This window comes from Aricia agestis, chromosome 10 (genome assembly GCF_905147365.1).
Source record: "Aricia agestis chromosome 10, ilAriAges1.1, whole genome shotgun sequence".
Classification (NCBI taxonomy): domain Eukaryota; kingdom Metazoa; phylum Arthropoda; class Insecta; order Lepidoptera; family Lycaenidae; genus Aricia; species Aricia agestis.
In genome coordinates, this window is record NC_056415.1 from 15,252,363 (window position 1) to 15,268,812 (window position 16,450).

The following is a 16,450-nucleotide window of genomic DNA, read 5'->3' on the forward strand; positions in this document are numbered from 1 at the left end:
TGTCAATATCCTGCTGCAATTTTATGTGATCAGCGTCCTCTATTATTTTCATTATGATTTTAAGGTCATCAGCAAACAGTAAGGCTATCGTTTTTTTTACAACTTCAGGTAGGTCATTCAAAGTCAAAATGAACAGAAGAGGACCTAAATTGCTGCCCTGACTCACTCCAGATCTCGTGAAATACGATTCAGAAAAGCATCCGCCACAATCCACATACTGGCATCTATCCCGCAGATAGTTAGCAAAGAAAGCCAGGGTATGCGGGGCACAACCTGCTTCAGCCAATTTTGACAAGAGAATGTCATTGTCGACTGTGTCGAATGCCTTTCTAAAATCAAAGTATGCCACATCTACCTGTTCACCAGCGTCTACAGCAGGTACTAGATGCGTCATTAAGTCCAGTAAGTTTCCTGTCGTTCCTCGCGCAGGACGAAAACCATGCTGAGCGTCATTCAACTGGCTACAAACCTGAGTATACAGGTCACGATGAATGGCCGACTCAAAAACCTTAGCTGGAGTACAGAGGATCGCCACTGGCCTATAATCGCTGGGTTCCGGGCCACCCCGGCCTTTCGGTACCGGCACAACACGCGATAGCTTCCAGCGCTCGGGAAACTGCGCGGTTTCTATACACGTATTAAACAAGTGTGTCAAAGGCTCAACTAATACTCTACTGCAGTCCTTGAAAATATATGCTGGTATACCATCTGGACCCGCCGACCGCTTGGGCGGCAGGCGGTCGAGCGCGCGGCGTACGTCGCCAGGGCTTAGCCGCGTGATTTGCACGTGCGCGCCCGGCGCCGACGACGCCGCTGCGCTCGCCGCCCCCACGCTCAGCTCCGGCGGCTCCGGATTGTATACAGAGTAAAAATATCGAGCGACCTCATTCGCGGCTTCGAGCTCGGTCAATTGCCGACCATTTCTTACTAACTTATTTGTTCTCGAATTGCTTTTCCTGGATTTCACGTAACTCCAAAAGGCCCGCGGATCCGCCGCCAGATGGCTTTGTATCCTTTCGCAATACCGATCATGAGCTCGAGCCGTCTCGATTTTTACTCTCGCCCTACACTGAGAGAAAGCCGAGTAGTCTGCAGGCGATTTACTTGATTTGTATTTTTTGTGTAATTCGTACTTCTGTTTAACATCTTTGATAATATCAGCAGTGTACCAAGGGGGATACTTTCTAGAATCTAAATAGCATTTTTTCTGTGGAACACACACGTCAAAAACTTCATAAATTTTGTCATAGAAAAGATTTAACGCAACATTAGGATCGCTTAAATTGTACATTTCGGACCAGTCTATTTCATTTAGTAAATTATATAATCGAAAAAAGTCTGCTTTGTTAAAGTTCCAACGCTTACTTTCCGCTGCTATCTGAGAGAGTGATGGCGGCGGGCGCGCAGGCTCGGGGGGCGGCGCGTGGCCGCCTAGCTCGAGGCGCACTGCGAGCGGCGGGTGATACGCGTCCACGGGCTCCAGCCCCTCGTCGGCCGCGCTCACGGAGACGCCGTCGAACGCGCTCAGTACCAGGTCCAGTTGACGATCGTTGCAGTTCGGCACCGCGTTATATTGAATGAATTCACCAAAGGCCATAAAGTATTCATAGTAGTTACTTACATTTATATTACACGAAAGCAAGTTAAAATCGCCTATTATAACGAAATTTTTACCATATTTTATACATATTTTTTCTAATACACTAAACATTACCATGTACTCGCTCTCATCAGTATGAGGCGGAATATAAACTGCACAACAGGTAAATAAAAATCTATTTTGGGTATGAACTGTGGCACAAATAACTTCAAAGCTATGAGCGTCAACATCAACATCGGTCACCATCACCTGGCGTAGCTCGTAGCGCGGCTTAGCAACTAAAAGTACGCCACCGTGTTTCCGCCCATCTGCCCTATCGCACCTCAGGACGCGGTAACCGGGAAGTGAAAATTCTGCGTTTTCTATTGCACTGTTTAACCCTGTCTCTGTTATCACAAATAAATCTGCGCCCGACGACTCCAAAAATGACAGGAATTGCGTAGTCTTGGTACGCAGCCCTCTGACATTTTGATATAAAATGTTGAGATGTTTATTCGGTTTGCAGCTGGGCTGGTTTGGTTGAGCGGCGAAACCAAATCCATTCGCTATATTCTACGTTAAGAGGCCACACATCCGGTTCACATAACTTCTCAAAATTACTTTCTGTAATACCGACCTTAAAAGAAGCATACTCCCGTTCCGTTTTAGGTTTAAGTATTTCAATATTGATGTCACAGTCCTTACCGAGTATATTTTCTATGTAATCTCTTAAATTTTTTTCGCTTGTGCTCTTATCTAGTCTCCACACATGCAGAAATTTCTTACGTTCGACAGCTTTTAGGGAAACTGTAGACGTATTGCCGCCTCTTTTTATCGGATTTGCACGTTTACGATTTCTAACGTGTATCCAATTACCATCACCGTCTTCAATATTTCTGGCCACAGCTGCATAGGATCTAACATAGGGTTGTGAATGCGCGAGCACCGGCGTCGCGAGCACTGGCGGCGCGGGCACCGGCGGTGCAGGCACCGGTGGTGCGGGAACCGGCGGCGCGGGCACCGGTGGCGCGGGCACTGGCGGCACGGACACCGACGACGCAGACGCCGCCGATGCGGACACTGGAGGCGCGTGCGCTGGTAGCGGCACTGGCGCGGGCGCCCGTGACTGCGGCGTACGTTGTTCGTGCATGGCACTTCCGGTGGCGCGGCCAGTGCCGGGACCGGCTTTGGTTGTAGGTTGCGATGGTCCAGCGACACAAAGTGAAAGTTGCTGTCCATCCTTCTGTTTCAACTTCTCCGTTTTTAATAGAGAAATTTCCTTTTCATAAGCGAAACGTTTTTCCTCCGACTCATTTAGTTCCTGCCTAAGTTTGCTATTCTCAAGCGCTAATACTGTCATGGCAGACTTAATTTCATCTAGTATTTTGGTTTCAAATGCACTGAGTCTAGCTGTGATTACGCTGTTGACTTTGGAGACTATTTCATCGGCAATTGAAACAACCTTTAAGCCCATGTTTCCTTTGGAAATCACTTCGTCGAACGATTGGTTAAAAGTTTCCTTACAATCAGTTATGTTTAATTGTTTGAAATTATTTCCGACGTGTTTTCTATGTTTGCCAGACCAAAGAGTATAGCTAGTTCTACTAATTATAAATAGCATAGTAAGTAGAAATAATATTCAGTAGATCATTTCATTACTAAACAGCTTGATAAGAAACACGGACACAATACGAGTCATTTCAGTTATAACTTTAGACAACAGAAAACAGAAGAAAGCAGTGTTATCACACGAAACTTGATCTCTCCCACTAGTTAGATATCAATAACTTACCCGTGCCTTACTTTACTTATATTCACCATATTATAATAGAGGAATTATGTTTAATTGGTCCATGTGTTTATGTATTTACTATTTACTTAGTTTCTTATTTTAATTAATAAAGATTTTTTAATTAACGCAGCGTCCAACTTTTCGCTAACTATCATTAGATTTTTAAGTGAGATGACGATAATATTGTAAATTGAATATTTTTATACGAGTATTAGTATTTAGTGTAACTGTACTACTTACCACGTATTACAGTACATTGTCTTAACTTTTTATTTCGTCTGAGCCTATATTATCCTATTTAGGTCGTCAATTTTATCGTTTCTACCCTAAAACGATACGATCTTGTTTCCTACAGGAATATTCGCGATAGGATCACACACGCCTGCAAGGGTTAGGCACGCTCCTATATTTTCCAAACTTTGCTTTACGACTGATTTCATCGGGAAATTTGCTTTTACTATACGCTTGTATAATATGACAATTTAATAATATCAAGCCTACTCATTATTCAGACTGTTTGTTTCAATTTTGTTACGAAAATAATATTATAATAGATCTATTTGAATAAAGTTGGGCATTGACATAAAGTAGACCTCCAGAAAGGACGTATTAGGCTTCTTATAACAGTGAAAAAAATGTACGGCTCTCGTGGGATATCCTTTTGAGAGTACCAAGCTGCGAGCGATATATAAGTCGTTAAATAATATTATAATAGCATGTAAAACAGAGCTTACTTTTAAGGAAAATAATATCTACTTACCTAAACACACATCTTTAAAACAGCAGACTCTCTGTACCGTGGTTGGATTTTGATCATCCTTTCTTGTGAACCATGCTGATAAGCCTAAAACAATTGAAACAAAAAATATCCACAGCCGAACATATAACCTCCTCGTTTTTTGAAAGTCGGTTAAAATAATACAAACATCATTGAGATTGTAGCTAGCAAATTTATTTTTAGGTTACCACTTTAGTACCTACACTGCATCTGGTATAAAATTATTATAAACTGTTTATAAGTTTATTCTAAGCAAATTACTAAAATTAATTTAGTTTGAGATGAAATATGGTTGAATTTGTTGCTCTACGTTTGGACTCGGGGTTATTTACATTTACTTACTCTAAACTGTGCAATACAAAATGGTGGTTATAATAAATGTTGGTGTTATTTTATAGACGTTCGCCCACGTTAAAGTGATACAAATATGGAAAATGCAATATTCAGTTTTATTTCTTATGTAGTAACTGTTTATTCAAATTGAAATTGTGTTATGTATAGTAGACCAGCTTTTTGGTATTTTTGTGACATGAAAACTATAATAATTCGTAGCTGTCTTCTATACCTTTATACGACTCGGTGAATTTTTTGAGACTACAAAACAAAGTGATTACTGATTGTATGTGTAATACACACCGTGTATATTTTGACCTTTACAAACAGTTCACTGTGAAAGTAAGAGCGCTGAAAGAATTGCAATTTTTTAAATTTTGTTGGGGGTAAATTCATGACGTTTTCATAGAAACATGCAAATTAAAAGTGACCCTTCATCACTGCTGTTTCTGTGAAAGTACCTATCATAGTAAACTCTATATTATATAATACTGAATGTAACAAAAATATGTGATAATACTTTAGGGTATGTACGTGATCCTTGTAGAGTTCACTGTGAAAATAGCAGCGCTGAAAGACCAAATTTTTTTCACTTTTATACGGGCAAGCTCGTGAAATCTCTACAAGGAACACGTACACACCCTAAAGTATTATCACTTAGTTTTGTTACACCCTGTTTAATTGACACATACACATAACTTTTTTCCTCATAAAAGTAGATTAGATAGTAGATTTTGAAAGATATTACCTGTGGTATCCAGCGTCTGTTGCAGGTGGTACACTGACGCCACGGGGGACAAAGACGTGATCCGGGTACCTGACGAATACATACAAATATATCTTATATCTTTAAACGAGCAATTCTTGTATATATATATATATATATATATATATATATATATATATATATTTTACAGGGTGTAACAAAAATAAGTGATAATACTTTAATACTTTAGGGTGTGTACGTGTTGTGAAACTCGTGACGCTCGGGCCCTTGCCCATACAAAAGTGAAAAAAAAAACTCTCTACAAGGAACACGTACACACCCTAAAGTATTATCACTTATTTTTGTTACACACTCTATAATTGGAATCTCGGAATCGGCTCCAACAATTTTCATGAAATTTAGTATATAGGGGGTTTCGGGGGCGAAAATCGATCTACCTAGGAATCATTTTTAGAAAAAGTCATTTTATTCATGTTTTATCGAATTCCGAGCAAAGCTCGGTCAAATAGCTAGTATTATTTATTTGAACAAAAATATGACACTTTTGTATATAAGTATATAAAACTTAATTTCAATTATAAAACTTAATTTCAAAACTCTAGAACTGTTGAACTGATTTACCAAATTTTAGTCTTGTAATATTCGTGGAAGTGTAGGGAAGATTAAGAGAGTGAGAAAATTTTGGAGTTAAATGATACGAAGTTTCCAAGTTGACTAGTAATCAATTAAAATTGCAGAAAGGTGGCCAGCCAGTAGCTTTACGAAAATGGAGTGTAATTAGAAAGTGGGTAGAAATGATTAAGATGATGGTAGTGACGCGAAAATCTTTCATTTATAATTCAAGACGTGAGTGGAAGATAGGGTAAGTAACTATAAAAAAAACTTCCCATTTTTTGCTTAAATAGAGGCTTTAGGGCCGGAAAAATTATTTGAAATAGAAAAACTGTGGATTGTAAGTGTAGCCAGATATATTAGCTAGGTTATGAAGTAAATAAGTTACAAGTTTTATGAATATAATGAGGGAAAAATGAGTTATTGTCCGTATGTTACGAAATGTTACTTGTTCGATTCTTCCACTCACGTCTTCAATTACGAGTACTTTTTTTCCATTTATTTATTTGTTTCCATTATTGGAAAAATTATCGTAAGGCCGATTAAAAAAAACTGCTGTTCTTGTTTTCTAAACGCCCATTGAATGTGTAATCTTCGAGTATTCTAGTTCTACCAAGAATACCTGCGTGACTACATATTGGAGGCGGGTTTTAAATATGTATGTACGACTGTACGACTGTACGTATTGTGAGTTCAATAACGCATACCTGAAGTACTCCGACATACGCAATTACTGTTTTACTTCAATATTAACATCGCATTGGGGATATTATGTGTGCTGAGCCTGCGAGCTATTCCCGGTACAAATGTACAGAGAAAATGTATAAAAACTGAGTACGGAATCGCATGGTTCCGTAGGACTAATACTATTATATATAGTACCAATCTATCTATATCTATATTCTATATATATATTATATATCTATATATATAAAACTCGAAGGTGACTGACTGACATGGTGATCTGTCAACGCACAGCCCAAACCAGTGGACGGATCGGGGCGAAATTTTGCATGCAGGTAGATGTTATGACGTAGGCATCCGCTAATTTTGATAAATTTCAACCCCAAGGGGTTAAAATAGGGGATGAAAGTTTGTATATAATAATACTTCTTAACGCGAGCGAAGCCGCGGGCAAAAGCTCGTATTATTATAAATGCGAAAGTGTGTTTGTCTGCCTGTCTGTTACCTCTTTACGCCTTAACCACTGAAATGATTTGGCAGAAATTTGGTTTGGAGATACTTTGAATACCGAGAAACGACAGGAAACGAATTTTGGCGCGGAGTTGCAGGTGCCATCTAGTCTTAAATATTCTAACAAGATTTTTATACATTTTAACAAATTGAATTTTAAATAAATTGAAAACATCTACTGTTTTAACAACAGAAGATGCGTTCAATTAATTTATATATCTTATATCTTTAAACGAGCAATTCTTGTATATATCTATATATATAATTGGAATCTCGGAATCGGCTCTAACGATTTTCATGAAATTTAGTATATAGGGGGTTTCGGGAGCGATAAATCGATCTAGCTAGGAATCATTTTTAGAAAATGTCATTTTATTCGTGTTTTATCGAATATATAGCTAGTATCTATAAGACAAACAGCAAATGAAGTTAAATAAAGTACTAAGATCTGCAATAAAACGACCACCCATGATAGCACTGCAGCTGCAGTACCTACAATTGGCGCGGCCGGATGCGGCCGCTTGGGGAATGGGGATTATGAGGTTAAGCTATAAAGTGAGTGATAGCCATGATCGACATAGACGTCGATGATGGGCAATCATCATAGATCAACACTTTCGTGATCGCGTATGCCGATGTAGAAGACCACATCACTAAGACGTCCCTTTAAGTCTGAGCACGGAACCCTAAAACAGTTACTATTCCATGAAGAAAATAGTTTTTTTTCTACTAGTACGTGATCCCGCGTAAAACATACTCACAATAACATCTGTCAAACCCTCATGCGGTCTGGTTAAAAAGTGCTTTTCCCTGTCCCCGGCGCGTGATTTCATACGTAACGGTCATAAGTCCCGCGCTACCGACGGGTTATGTGTATTAATATTTATGGGATTTGGGATTTTTAGGCCCCTTCATTCATCAGTGTTGTGAAAAAAAAGTGCAAAAAGCTAAACAGCTGTTTCGCACGAAGTTTCACAAAGAAAATAGAGAAACGTAGCCTTTGTGTTGTGAATGAATGTTAAAATGTGAATGTTTGGGTGTAATGTTAGGGTCCAATATTACTTATAAGCGAAATAATGTGCGCAAGGCTCAGTTCTTATAGTAACGTGACGGGCGATGCAATGTATTTTTAATGAGATATTCAAAATTGGAATAGCCAGCCCGACATCAATATAAATCTTCTTGTGTACTTAATAAAGTTCAGTTTTGAAAGGCTCGTTCAAAAATGCATCGCATCGTCTCGTCACGTTGTAACGTAAACTAACCTTAAATCTCGTGTTGAGCTACTTTGATTTTAAGAAGATTTTAAGAAGTTTAAGTAATAATATATAATAATAATAAATATACTTTATTGTGCACACGTCAAGAGGAAAATTACAACATTTATTAACTAATATAACAGTGTACTACAATGGCGGCATATCGTATCACTATTCAAATATCGAATTTTCAAAACAAAATTCGTTTATCACGCGGAAACCGTATGTTTTTCCGGGATACAATATACTTTTTATCCCGGAAAATGATCTATATCATGGGATACCCTACGTCCTTTCCCGGGACTCAAGGTATCTTCATAGGTACCAAATTTCAGCAAAATCGGTTGAGCGGTTTGGGCGTAATAAAGTAACAGATAGACAGACACACTTTCATATTTATAATGTTAGTATGGATATATTATCATATAACTTATGAGCAACTAAGTTAAGAGTTGCATCCAAAGCTGAACTCTTTATTAGCTATAAATTTTCTACCTGTGCAGGTTAAAATGGTTCCTCTCGCCGTGACTAATGTGTTTTCTAGTCTCCGACACGGCACCGTCGTCTCTGTAACATAATCTATGGTTAAATCGGTGTAAAAACAACTTAAATATACATACAAGTGCCAGAGACATAGAGTACGGACAAAACTATGGATATACTATGGATATAGGGTGAGAAAAAAACTAGTTTACTGGATGTTGGATCTTTGTATGAAAAGGGAAATCTGCAGGAAATGTACTATCAGAGAAGTTGATTCCTATGCAAATCGGGGACCTAAGTAGTTTGGTCGCGTTACGTCAAACCCAGCTGACAGATCACAATTAACATTGAATTGACATATTCGACCAAATAACGTTGGTCTGTCAATTGCATAGGAATCAACTTCCTCGATGGTACATTGTACAGTATATTTTGCATCAAAGGTATAACAAAGTAATAATAATATTTTACACAATATACTCCACATTCCTGGTGAAAACTCTATCAGAGACTAATGAACTCAAAGCAACATAAAAAAAATCAAATCTCATCACTGTACAATTATTAGTGTAGTGTAGGTACCTACATATTTTGAAGACTAGTAGTGAAAGACAATACAATGCATTCTATTTGCCAAGCCAAGAAAGTGGAAACGATTATAGTGAAATTATTTCGAAAAAAGATCAGCAGGATCTAAAAGCAGTAGAACAGCCGTCAATTGACGACCTCTGTGGCTCAGTTGGTGGCGCGTTGGTAGCGCAAGCCGGGGTTCGCGGGTTCGAATCCCGCCGACGGAACAAAAAGTTTTCAATGTTCCTGGGTCTTGGATGTGTATTATTAAATATATTATGTATAATATAATAAAAATCTTAATTAGATTAAGTACGTATATTATAAAAGTATTAAATATATTTCCGTTGTCTGGTACCCGCAATACAAGCACAATAGATATAACTACCAGTAGTTCGACTGCAAAGAGACGGACAGGTTTCAATATCTGTCAAATTCGTCGGGTTTCACTAGGATTATGAACGGAATGTGCCTCGCGCTGGCTGATATAATTTATTTTTAAATATTTAAAATAAAGATTTCAAAATTGGATTCTGACAATTTTAATCGCATGTGCCAAAACACAAACAACAATACGATCAAAGAGGAACACGTCCAGCAAATATGTCATAGTTTTAAATACGTAGGTAACAATTTAACAACCCTAGCGACGATTTTCGTCATAATACGTCAAATTCAAAAATTTCAACATCAGTTCTAAGTCGGCACTCTATAATTCTGTCTACTCTGATACAAGTCAGGTACTTAGCACGGGGCCAGACTGACGTGGCGTGAAGCGTCAGATATTATTTATTAATTTACCGATGGTAGGCATCAAGTACTGAAAATATTTTGTCTATAAAAATATCATGTTCAGTGTAATTTTTATGTCTATGACGGAGGCGACGGGTAGGCGACTTAATATGTCGCAAGCGGGTGCAAAACTGGATGGAAACTTATGATGCGCTTCAGATGAGTTTAGTGACATTTTCGCTCAAGCCATTATATTACGTAAGTGTCCAGTCACTATAATAAAGGATTCTATGTTGCCTTGACTTTTTTTGCAGTAAAGGCTACAAAAAATATTTTTTTACATACATATTAAAAGGGGAAATATTCGTTTGCACTGAATAGACTTGGAAAACCCGTAGACTCATATGTCTACGAAAATAACATACAGTGCCGTAAACAGCCTTTTTTGCGCCCTGTGCTAGCTTCTACAACTGGGTTCTTGTGTTTTTTTAGATATTATTATAGGTACCCAGAGTAATTTATAGACCTATTTTATTGTTGGAATCGAGCACTAGGGACGCAGCGGGAACTTATCGGAAGCAAACCGAAAAATAATAGTCCTGAATCCTGCCTGGTCAGGCCATTCTTGCGCCCCCCCAGAGTCTACGCCCTGTGCCTGGGCACCTGTGGCACCGCCCTATTTACGGCGCTGATAACATAAGCCAATTTTGATGCGTGTCTGTCCATCTATCACCAAGCTGCATCTTCTCAAGTCATTGACTATGTATAGTCATTAACTATGATATCAACTGTTGAAATATTCAGGTATAATAATAATTTCAAAGATCTTTTTTGTTTATCCATGAATAAATTATAACATAATATAATTTACCTGTTACGTAGTTCGATTTCTCGTTAAGTAATATTTGTTCCATGGCAAAAACTCCAATGGTTTTGTTTGAAGACTTTATTGTTTGTGTATCTAAAACAAAAATTGAAAATTGAAATAATATATTATGTCTGGATACAAAAATTAAATAAAATTAAAAGAATTTCAGTCATAGGAAATTTTATCTTAGACAATCCGGTACCACCTAGGCGCTATTCTATGTTGTGCTTTATTTGATGAACTATAACTCATTCTTGGTACTGCAGCACAATTTAGAAACTTAAAATTTTTCACGTGTGCTTGTTATGATGGAGGATTCATAAACTATTTGATTAAAATGGGAATAAGCCCGGGCCGCACATTGTCCGAATTCTGATCAGAAACAGTTGAATTTCGCCGGACTGCCACCCCGCACACTATCCGAAATATCCTTCCGGCGAGTTCGAGCTCACTCGGCTCAGTACAAAATGTAAGAGATAGCGCGGACGTTCAACTGTTTCTGATCAGAAATTTCGGACAATGTGCGGCCGGGCTTAACGCCTGCATGAATAAGGACGCCGAACGTCCTTATTCATGCGGGCGTTGACGCTGTGAGATAGCTTTTCCTTTATTAAATATAAAAAAAAAGTAAAAAAAAAATACCATTATCTTGATAAGTTATAAGAGGGTCAGTAAACCCCTGTGTCACTTCGAAAACTGACGATTGGTTCGTACAAACTACCGTACGAGTTGGTACAGGTAATTCTGTGTCTTCTGCTGTTGAAGAAGAAAGAGTACAAAGTCAATGGATTTTTCTGGCTGCTTAGTGCACATTATCTAAAGAAGTTGAGGATGAACCGAGGCAAAAACAAATCAAAATTATCACTTAATGATCTTAATCCATACCGATATGATACAAAAATCGATCCATGTCTATTAAACCTTCTTATACGCTTTAGCCGCTGAACCGATTCAGATGAAATTTAGTATAGAGTTTACTTTGAGTCCCGGGATAATAGAGCATAATTTTATCCTGGGTTGTGGTGCGCGCCACAAACGGATTTCGGCGTAACTATATTGCGGGCAACTTCTAGTATGTTATAATTAAAAAACATCATTAAACTATTGCTAACATCTAGTATGTTATAATTAAAAACATAATTAAATGATTATTGCTATTCAGAAGTTTCCTTGGTACTATCAGAGAAGTTGATTCCTATGCAAATCGGGGACCTAAGTAGTTTGGTTGCGTAACGTCAAACCCAGCTGACAGATCACAATTAACATTGAATTGACATATTCGACCAAATAACGTTCGTCTGTCAATTGCATAGGAAACTTCCTCGATGGTACAATTTTTCGTGACGACAAAAAAGCTGAGTACTTACTGCGCGGATCTGGCAGGCGAAAAATGGAGGGACCGACTTTCGGGTTTCCACCATTATTCAAACTATGCTTGGAAGTTTGCGTCGGCTCTGCACGAAAAATAATGTCTTTAGACTACAAGATTTATAATCAAAAATATACTATTATGGGGTCACATATTATAAAGCGGAAGAGTTTGTTTGTTTGATTGAACGCGCTAATCTCAGGAACTACTGGTCCGATTTGAAAAATTCTTTTACTTTTACTTGAGAAAGGCTATAGGCTATATTGTATCACGCTAAGACGAATAAGAGCGAAGAAAAAGAGGAAAATGTTGAAAAAACGGGGGAAAATTATTTTAAAAGGGCTTATTTGAACGCGCTAATCTCAGAAACCTGAGATCAGAGTCCGATTTGAAAAATTTTTTCAGAGATAGATAGCCCATTCATTCATCGAGAAAGGCTATATTTTATCACGCTTAGACTAATAGGAGCGAAGACATAGAAAAAAATGTGGAAAAAGCTGGGGAAATTATTATAGGGCTTATCTAACGTACTACTGGACCAATTCTTCTGTTAAATTTTATTTGGCACAGATAAGAAGTACTCATGTGAAGGATCATAGGCTATTTTTGGGGACTAAAAATTTACATTACCTATATACACGAAGCTTTTTAGTAAAAAAAAATCACACTGCATAAGGAGATATTTTAGTTTGAGTATTTGCTAGACGAGGAAGAAAACAGGCATAATATTTAATTTACTGTTGACTTTTATCCAGATTGGCTCAAGTGGACAAAAAAATTAAACCTACGGCCTACCTGTATCGTTCTTAATCGAATCGGGTTTCAAACTCCAATTTTCTATTTCAGCTTCTTTGGCTAAAACATGAAAAAATGTTTTACTCAATTCTGCATGAAATAATAATTTTGTGTCTCAAAATAATTATTATTTCATGCAGAAACTACTAAACGGATTTTGATGATAGATAGAAAATTCTTTATCTGTACAAACTTTAAACTAAACCATATACACAATAAAAGATACCGCAAAAATAGGCGATATTACAGCTATTAAAAGTCCAGATGATGGTAATGGTCGTAGTTTAAACTCAGAAAGAGCACAGGCTACTTTTAAAACAGACATAGAACAGTGCTGACCGTGAGATACTTTCTTTTTACTTAAGCGAGACTATATTATAAAACTGAATAATCTACAATTATAAAAATCTTACCAGTGTCTAAATCTGTGTTACTTCTCGGTATATCTTTCGTCCAAACCAAAGACTTTTCTATGTGTATCATTATGGCTGCAAGTCATAACATAATACATTAAGAAGGCGACTAGCCCCAAAAATCAAACATCGTCCTTCTCTCTTCACACTCACACCCGTCTTTCATATGCCAGGTGAAAAAGAACGACGCGGATACATCACCAAATTAGTTTTTTCTCAAAAACTCGATAAATATACAACATTTAAAAATCCGCTAGGACGATCTCTCAATGTTAGAATTTTATACAATGTGTTAAAATATTAACTTAGTTCAATGCACGGTTATGGCAATAAATGAAAAATTCGTGAAAATTAGATGCATCTTTGTGATTTTTTTCTATCGATAAAATTTTAAGATATCGTGTTTTTGCTCAGATCGAATTCTCGAAAATATAATGTAGTATCTATTTTGGAAAATGAAACAATTCGGGGCTTATTTTCAAGTATAAAAATGAATTATAAAATCGACAGTCGCCCCCTTAAGGGCCTCTTTCACCACTTTCTGATGAAGTGCCGAATAGGCTATTCATAACGTTTTTGACAGATTCTCCATACTTTATCTATCAAGTTAAGTGGTGGATAGCCTATTCCGCATGATGTGTGCTAATTTATAGCATCGGATGAGAATAAAAGATGAATCTGTGTGATCCTGACAACTTAATACTAATAGTTATATATATATATATATATATATATATATATATATATATATATATATATATATATATATATATATATATATATATATATATAATATATTCAATGTGTCCCGACACCGGTGTCCGATCCTTTAAGAGGATACACCAGGGGCGAGAGAAATTGAAAATAGGTATTTGAAAATGTATTGCTGTCTCACCAATCTCAAACCTCCCACCGCAGAGCGCGATAGAGACAACACGTCAAAGTTCTAATAAAAGAACAGAAAATCTTCGATTCGTTGTCCGCTGCTTCCTTCTCCAAAACTTAACCGATTTAAGTAATTTTTTCATTAAGAATTAAAGCAAGGCTTTAGCTGTGTTTCTATGTTTTATTTTTTTTGTATATTCTAGCCAGTTTTGTTTTCTGGGTGTTTGAACATAGAGGAAAATCTGGCCATTTTTTTGGGTTTTTGGACGTTCTTATCTTTTTTAATAATTAAATTATGAAAAAAAAGGAAACATAGGGACATGCTAATAGTCGCCATAGATATTCAGGAAAAAAATCGTAACTCTACCGGCATTATCCAGGGAGGGAACAGGGGACAGCGTTTGTATGGAAAAACGGCAGTGTGGAATCCTCTTAATGTCATGATTTTGTTCTCTCTATCACGGTTGTAAAATGGCAGGCATTTTAGTTTTTCTCGGGCTTTCACACTAATCTGACCAGTACTTCTCATGTAAATATCCTATGAAGATAAAAAAGAGCTTATTTGATAGCTAAACTTGTGGACTACGCTTACACACAGGCAATATGTTATAAATTTCGTGGAATTACCTACCTACATAGAAAAACCAAAATTTAAGAAAAAAAAAGAAAAAATTGTGTATTTTTTAATTAATGGCTTTTTGTGAAAAATCTAGCACATTAAACTGGTTCCTTTTTTTTATTATTTCTTTATTTTAAGTCGCTTTTTAACAGCTAAGGTCATTAGCGACTACAGTAATGTTTACATTTATATACTTTCATACATATTTAAATTTTCAACAAAATGAATCGTCTGTATGTGTCCTTTATCACATAAACAATTTTTCATATCATTCGGTAAATTACAAGCTAATTTAATATCATCGTAATCATGACATTCTTCTAACAGATGTTGTACAGTTAGATCCATTCTGCATCTACATTTTGGTGTACCAGTTTTTTTCATTAAGTATACATGAATCATATTTGTGTGACCAATACGCAGTCTAGTAATGACAGTTAGATCACTTCGAGTATGAAATAATGATGGAGCTTTCTCAAAAACTGAATTTCTTATTCTGTATAATTTACTACTATAATTTTTATCCTTCCAAACAGTATCCCATAATATTTTAATTTTTTGTTTTATGTGTCTTTTAACATTTAATGCATTAGAATTAATAGAAAAATCTACCAAATTTAAGTTTGTAGCACTTTTTGCTGCCATATCAGCCTTCTCATTACCTTCAATATCCTGATGACTTGGGATCCAAAATATTTCAAATTTAAAGTTATTTTCAATTATAGTTTGTGCGTTCTAAGATGATATGGGTGACAGTTTTCATGTTCCTTGCTACGGGTTTTTTTTTACAAGAAAACAAAAAAATCAAAATGTAATAAATTATATTCCATCTACAAAAACAAATGTTTCCTATAATTGTAAATGAATAAAAATGAAAAGATGCTAAATACTAACTTATTAATAAAAATTATAAATATTAACTGTGAAATAGGAGTATAAAATTATTGTTACGAAAACATTTGTAAAATGTCATATGCATGAAACGGAACTTATGTCAATAGAGATTGACTCTGTTGAATCGAAATCAAATCGATAAAAAAGGGCGGCCATCTTAAATCGCCGGCACCACTGAAAGGTCAGTACGAAATCGATAATTTCGATTGCAATTCCTTTACGAAGTGATTCGATATTTTTAAACTATCGATTAATTTTTGTTAGGTAACTTCCCTACTATTGTCAATTATAATGTGTCACGCATATCATCATAAAACGCACAAACTATAAATGTAAAATTGATTCTTTCATGCATAGTATGAGTGGATCAATATTATTATTGATCCACTCATATCTAAATTACTCCCACTTTTTATTATTTCAAGAGCTTTACAGATAGCAATAGCTTCACAACTGAAAATTGAATTATAATCTGATAATTTATAACAATAACTACTATCGAGAGTAACGACAGCACATCCTGATTTATCATCAATTACTGATCCATC

The 16,450-nt window shown here is 36.5% G+C and overlaps 1 protein-coding gene across 1 annotated transcript in view; it reads right to left on the reverse strand.

Annotated features, from left to right (window-relative positions):
• The window catches only part of LOC121731289, a 58,389-nt gene that overhangs the window by 28,370 nt on the left and 13,569 nt on the right, over positions 1-16,450 (reverse strand). The window contains exons 9-16 of the mRNA XM_042120659.1: positions 13,505-13,579; positions 13,092-13,151; positions 12,295-12,381; positions 11,570-11,683; positions 10,931-11,020; positions 8,770-8,841; positions 5,231-5,299; positions 4,132-4,215 (exon numbers count right to left, since the gene is read on the reverse strand). Of these exons, the coding sequence (XP_041976593.1) occupies positions 4,132-4,215; positions 5,231-5,299; positions 8,770-8,841; positions 10,931-11,020; positions 11,570-11,683; positions 12,295-12,381; positions 13,092-13,151; positions 13,505-13,579 (651 nt within the window). The remainder of the gene's footprint in view (positions 1-4,131; positions 4,216-5,230; positions 5,300-8,769; positions 8,842-10,930; positions 11,021-11,569; positions 11,684-12,294; positions 12,382-13,091; positions 13,152-13,504; positions 13,580-16,450) is intronic.